This window comes from Mustela nivalis, assembly GCF_964662115.1.
Source record: "Mustela nivalis genome assembly, chromosome: 11".
Classification (NCBI taxonomy): Eukaryota; Metazoa; Chordata; class Mammalia; order Carnivora; family Mustelidae; genus Mustela; species Mustela nivalis.
In genome coordinates, this window is record NC_139030.1 from 104,812,378 (window position 1) to 104,818,377 (window position 6,000).

Here is a 6,000-nt window from a genome sequence, read left to right on the forward strand (position 1 = left end):
TATTGATAGTGTGTTGACTTTTGTTAAATAGGTATGCATAAGATGACCCCACCAATTAAAGATCTCCTGCCTAGACTCACCCCCATCTTAAAGAACAGGCATGAAAAAGTACAAGAGAATTGTATCGATCTTGTCGGACGTATTGCTGACAGGTAAGCAGATTATGTAAACAGTTTTATGAGCTGTATGGGTTTTCACATTTAGCCACTTTTTATTTACTGCAGATTTGCTTAATGTTGCCAATATAACTATATATGGTAAGACTATCCAGTGAAATTTTCAGTGAAATTTCAATTTGGGTGGTAATGAGAGGTGGCAATATGGTTTTAAGATTAAACCATCCTTTCTGAAGAGTAATGTTTTTATTTAATGCTTATACTGAGTAGGTGATCGTGTTTTGAGAACTGAATTGTAAGTTTACCTTCAAAAATGTCTTGTTGCCACAAAAAAAGTAACTTTTTTCTTAAATTAGGGGAGCTGAATATGTGTCTGCGAGAGAATGGATGAGGATTTGCTTTGAGCTTTTGGAGCTCTTAAAAGCTCACAAAAAAGCTATTCGGAGAGCCACAGTCAACACATTTGGCTACATTGCAAAGGCCATTGGGTGAGTATTACTTACCTTTATGTATGTATTTTTAACTTTGTCATAAACTCATGGTGTTAGAAAAGCTTCTGTTTCTGTAGTCATTATCTAAAGGCACGGTGTCAGTAATACAGTTGAGAAGTACATCATTTAACCACTGACCTTCAGTTTTTGAGATGTTTTCTTAAATTTCAGATTGAATTAAAATCGTTTTAGGGTTTTTTTTTTTCTTTTTAATTAAAGATGTATTTATTTATTTGTTTTTAGAGAACAAGAGCAGGGGGAAGGGATAGAGGGAGAGTCCTAAGTGAACTCCCGCGCTGTGTGTGGAACCCACTGCAGGACTCGATCTCAGGATCCTGACATGACTTGAGCCAAAATCAAGAGTCAGATTCTTAGCTGACTGAGCCCCCCCAGGTGCCCTTAGATGGAGAGTTAAAATTTAATCACACCTCAGATATTTTCAGAAGGAAAACAGTACCATCTTTGGAGTAATTTCAAATTTCTGTTGGTCTTTTTCAGGATATTGTGTAAAATGTTATGGCCAGTTCTTAAGAAAACAGTCAGCATAATTTAAGTCTCATGTTAATGCTTGTGTGTTGTTGTTTTTTTTAAGATTTTACTTACTTTGAGAGAGAGAGAGAGAGAGAGAGAGTAAGCAAGCACAAGCCTGGGAAAGGGCAGAGTGGAGAGAAGCAGACGCCCTGCTAAGCAGGGAGCCCGCCATGGGTCTTGATACCCGGACCCTGAGACGTGTGCTGAAAGTAGACACTTACGACTGAGCCACCCAGGCACCTCAGTGCTTTGTGTTTTAAAAATAATTTTCTAGGGATGCCTGGGTGGTTCAGTCAGTTAAGCATCTGCCTTTGGCTCAGGTCATGGTCCCAGGATCCTAGGAATGAGTCCTGCATTGGGCTCCTTGCTTTGCGGGAAGCCTGCTTCTTCCTCTGCCTCTGCTTCTCCCTGCTGCTCGTTTGCTCTCTTTCTCTCAGATAAATAAATTTAAAAAATAATTTTCTAAAATGAATCCACAAACAACTGAAATTATATCTATTAGATAATCTATGGTTATTTGCTTCCACTTCATCAGAATCAAACTAGAAGAAATAGTCTTTTTGGAAAATGAGATACCATATATACATGTAGCTTAGTAACAGAAAATATTTTCAGACAATAAAAGAATAAGAAGACAAAGTCTCTTTACCATCACCCTCTTTTGGTAGCAGTAATAATTTATTTCAGCAGTGACACATTCAAGATCTTTGCAATGAACAGCCTTTGTGCATTTTTTTTTTTTAAATAGCTTCCGTGTCTTTCTAAGTTTGTGGTAAAATAAATGCTTGAAGACGTATAGATGTAATAAAGTTACGTGGGAGGGAAGATGAGAAAAGGAAAGTAGATCTTGTGTGTTGGGGCATGAGAGACCACGGGTTGGATACTGCCAAGCTCTAGTGGCCGTGTTTTGACCACTCTAGAATCATTCATTCTAATCATTTAATTAAACTTCTTTATATTAGGAAGTTTACTAAAGACTAAAAATTGATAATGAATCCATTGAATTTTTTTCATTAAGAGATACATTTTTAATTCTTTTTTAAAAATATTTCATTTGTTTATTTGTCAGAGAGGGAGAGAGCACAAGCAGCGGTAGTAGCAGGCAGAACAGGCCGGAGAAGCAGGCTCCCCACTGAGCAAGGAGCCTGGTGTGGGACTCAATCCCAGGACCCCGGGATCATGACCTGAACCAAACACTTAACATACTGAGCTACCCAGGTGTCCCTTTTACTTATTTTTAAAATGTCTATCTATTTATACTTTGCAGGGGAGGCAGCAAAGCAAGATTTATTGAGTGATAGCAAAGTGATAGTACAAAGTTCCCAAGGAGGTGTAGGGGACCTTGAGAAGGTTGCCACTTCACAGGATACTTAATGAAAATGAAGTTCTTGGGTGTTTGGGTCGCTCAGTCATTCAAGTATCTTGCCTTCAGCTGAGGTCATGATCTCAGGGTCCTGGAATCAAGCCCTGCTTTGGGCTGTCTGCTTTTCCCTCTCCCTCTGTGCTCTCCTTTCTCTCTCTCTCTCTCTCTCTCTCTCTCAAATAAATGAAATCTTAAAAAATAAGTAAAAGTTCCTAGTATTTACCATAAAGTTATATTCCTTTGCACTTTCTTCTTTTCAAAAAAAAAAATTGACTTATAATCTGACAGTTTGTTGACACATTGCTTTTTTTCAGCCCTCATGATGTTTTGGCTACACTTTTAAATAACCTCAAAGTTCAGGAAAGGCAGAACAGAGTTTGTACCACTGTAGCAATAGCTATCGTCGCAGAAACATGTTCACCCTTCACGGTACTACCTGCCTTAATGAATGAATACAGAGTTCCTGAGCTGAATGTTCAAAACGGAGTGTTAAAATCACTTTCCTTCTTATTTGAATATATTGGTGAAATGGGAAAGGACTACATTTATGCTGTAACACCATTGCTTGAAGATGCTTTAATGGATAGGTAAGTGACCTAAATTAAATGCAACAAAGTAGTTGTAATTCTTCCTTTAGAACTTACTGGAATAATTATTATATGACCTGTTTATTGGGCAATTAGCAAATTTTTATGATTAGCGGATTTTTATGAAACTGAACATGACTGTTCAGATAATATAAACGCTATATTGGTTCCCCACATGTTCTTTTCCAAGTACCCCCTCATCTTTTTAATCCCCCTTTCATATCTTAGACCAAATACATTTTGAAAAGTAGTAGTTGATAAGCTTTTGTTTCAAAAATTAAAGTCAAATATAGAGGAAGTGATAAGTATGAACTTACTGATGTGACAAAGAGACCTGATCTGTTTAGCTTTATGTTACTGGATGTGAAGCAGAGATTTCCGTTAGGCTTTTGAACTTCTGAACATTGCCATGCCCCTCCCCTTTCAGGCCCCCGCTTGTGCAGAGAGCGGCCATTAATCGAGCACTGCTTGAGTTGTTGGACCGACTCCTGATGCCTCTGTCTAGACTGATGAGGGGCTTTATGTACAAAAGTAACTGAAGAATGTAAAGGAAGGGTCAGGGTCCAGGTAGTGGGCATGACTGTCTTGGCTCTTTATTTTTCAGGAAAGATAAGCTATTCAAATTGGAGCCAGTTCATTTACTTTTGTGTACAGATTAAAGTTACTCATTCATCCCCTTCCGAAAGGGAGACTTACTAGGACTGAACAAGTTACCACAAGGTATAAATGCAAGTCAGAGACAGAGCAAGAACCGTGCTCTGTAAAAGTCTGGACACCGTGGGCCCAGGAAACTAGAAGCACATTGTTCATACTCCTCAGTGAGGCGTGCCTGATTGTCGTAGCGCAGGCAGCCTTTGAGGTGTGTGCCCTGAAGTTAAATATTATATTCTGTGTACTGTTAAGTTGAGGTGCAGCTCACTGAAAATTACTAAATGAGAGGAAACAGTACTTCATTTGGGGAAGTTATTAATGAGGAATATTGCTTTGCCAGGAGGTCTAATAAATGAAGCGTTATTACAGTGACGATAAGAAATAGTCGTTAATTCAGTGTGTTTTCTTAATACCTTTAAGGTATTGTTAATTTCCTTTGAAGTCAAAGAGCCTGAACTTGTTCTTTATACCCACCCCCCCACAGCCTTATTACCTGATGTTTGTACTCAGTTGGGTAATTGTAGAATAACTCCGTGATTTGTCATAAACATATATGCAGTTAACATGGGATGTTTGAAAAAAGTTTTGGTCCTTCTTCCCCAAATTGCATTTCTGAATGAAGGCAGGCAAATACTTGTAAAATTAACACTGTGTCTTAAAGAGCTTTTGTCCCCCCGTCCTGTTACAGGGACCTTGTACACAGGCAGACGGCTAGTGCGGTGGTACAGCACATGTCACTCGGGGTGTATGGATTTGGTTGTGAAGATTCACTGAATCACTTGTTGAACTATGTATGGCCCAATGTGTTTGAGACCTCTCCACATGTGATTCAGGCGGTTATGGGAGCCCTGGAGGGCCTGAGAGTTGCTATCGGACCATGTAGAATGTTGCAGTATTGTTTACAGGTAAAGTTAAGATTTTAAGGGTTACTCAGTGCAGAAAATAATTTAGTGGAATTAAGTTACTGTTACTAATTATGAGGAGGGCATTTTGTACCATATGGGAGGACATTTGTGGGGGAGGAGAGATCACATTTTGTCTTTGCTTGTTGCAGCTTTGTACATTTGTCAGGTTTTTTTCCCTTTTAAAGGGAAGTATTTGGAATCCATCTTTGTGGGCTTTTTGCTTAGTTTTGCTAAGGTTATGTATGTTACTGAAAACTGAAATAAAATATGACTTGTAATTATTCTAGGGTCTGTTTCACCCAGCCCGGAAAGTCAGAGACGTGTACTGGAAGATTTACAACTCCATCTACATTGGTTCTCAGGACGCGCTCATAGCACATTACCCAAGAATCTACAATGATGATAAGAACACCTATATTCGTTACGAACTTGACTATATCTTATAACTTTATTGTTTATGTTGTGTTTAATGCACAGCTGTTTCACCTCTTAAACTTGCTTCGATTTGGTGATATAAACTTTTAAACATTGCAGATCAGGTAGAACTGGTCATAGAGGAAGAGCTAGAAATCAGTAGCATGATTTTTAAATAACCCGTCTTTGTTTTTGATGTTAAACAGTAAACGCCAGTAGTGACCAAGAACACAGTGATTACACACTCTATACTGGAGGGATTTCATTTTTAATTCATCTTTATGAGAATTTAGAATTCATTCCTTGTGTTTAAAGGGAATGTTTAATTGAGAAATAAACATTTGTGTACAAAATGCTAACTTGTGTGTGTTTTTTGAACATGACTTGTAAAATGCGGAACTTTGATGAAGTATTGGTTTGTGTAGAATAAGTGGCTTAATTTTATTTTCTGTTACCTGGTTTATAGAAAGTAGTTAGCAGAATATAAACTATATAAAGTGATGGCATCTTTGTCAAATTCCATTGTTCTGTTGATAATGACATCAAGAAGAGTAGCTTTGAGGGTTCACCTCAAACTAGCACAACCGTTCATCACCATAGAAAATAATAGCACCTTTGCTGACCTGTCTTGCATAATACTATTTTGCACTTACATAGCGCCTTTCATCTCTTGATTTCTCAAAATGCTTTATGAACATGTTTAAGAGAAGTGATTTAAGTCCTAACTCTTGAGTTAGTAGTTAGAAGGTGGGGAAGGTATCCTTACTTCAAAACTGCTTTCTACCTAAGTATTGCTAATAGAATAAGACAATCTTTGGGCTCTTTCCCGTGTCATAAGCCACTACTCAACAATGTATTCAGAAAATACTTGTTGAATACCTATTGTATACCAGTCACTGTGCTTAGTGTAGGGGATGCAAAGGTGCTTTTGACCTGCCCCTT

The 6,000-nt window shown here is 38.1% G+C and overlaps 1 protein-coding gene across 1 annotated transcript in view; it reads left to right on the plus strand.

Moving 5' to 3' along the window:
• SF3B1 (splicing factor 3b subunit 1) overlaps nucleotides 1-5,417 on the plus strand; it is a 55,975-nt gene extending 50,558 nt beyond the window's left edge. The window contains 5 exon segments of the mRNA XM_082689015.1: nucleotides 32-152; nucleotides 473-604; nucleotides 2,816-3,088; nucleotides 4,428-4,644; nucleotides 4,932-5,417. Of these exon segments, the coding sequence (XP_082545141.1) occupies nucleotides 32-152; nucleotides 473-604; nucleotides 2,816-3,088; nucleotides 4,428-4,644; nucleotides 4,932-5,090 (902 nt within the window). The 3' untranslated portion in view covers nucleotides 5,091-5,417.
• Nucleotides 5,418-6,000: the final 583 nt, after the last annotated feature.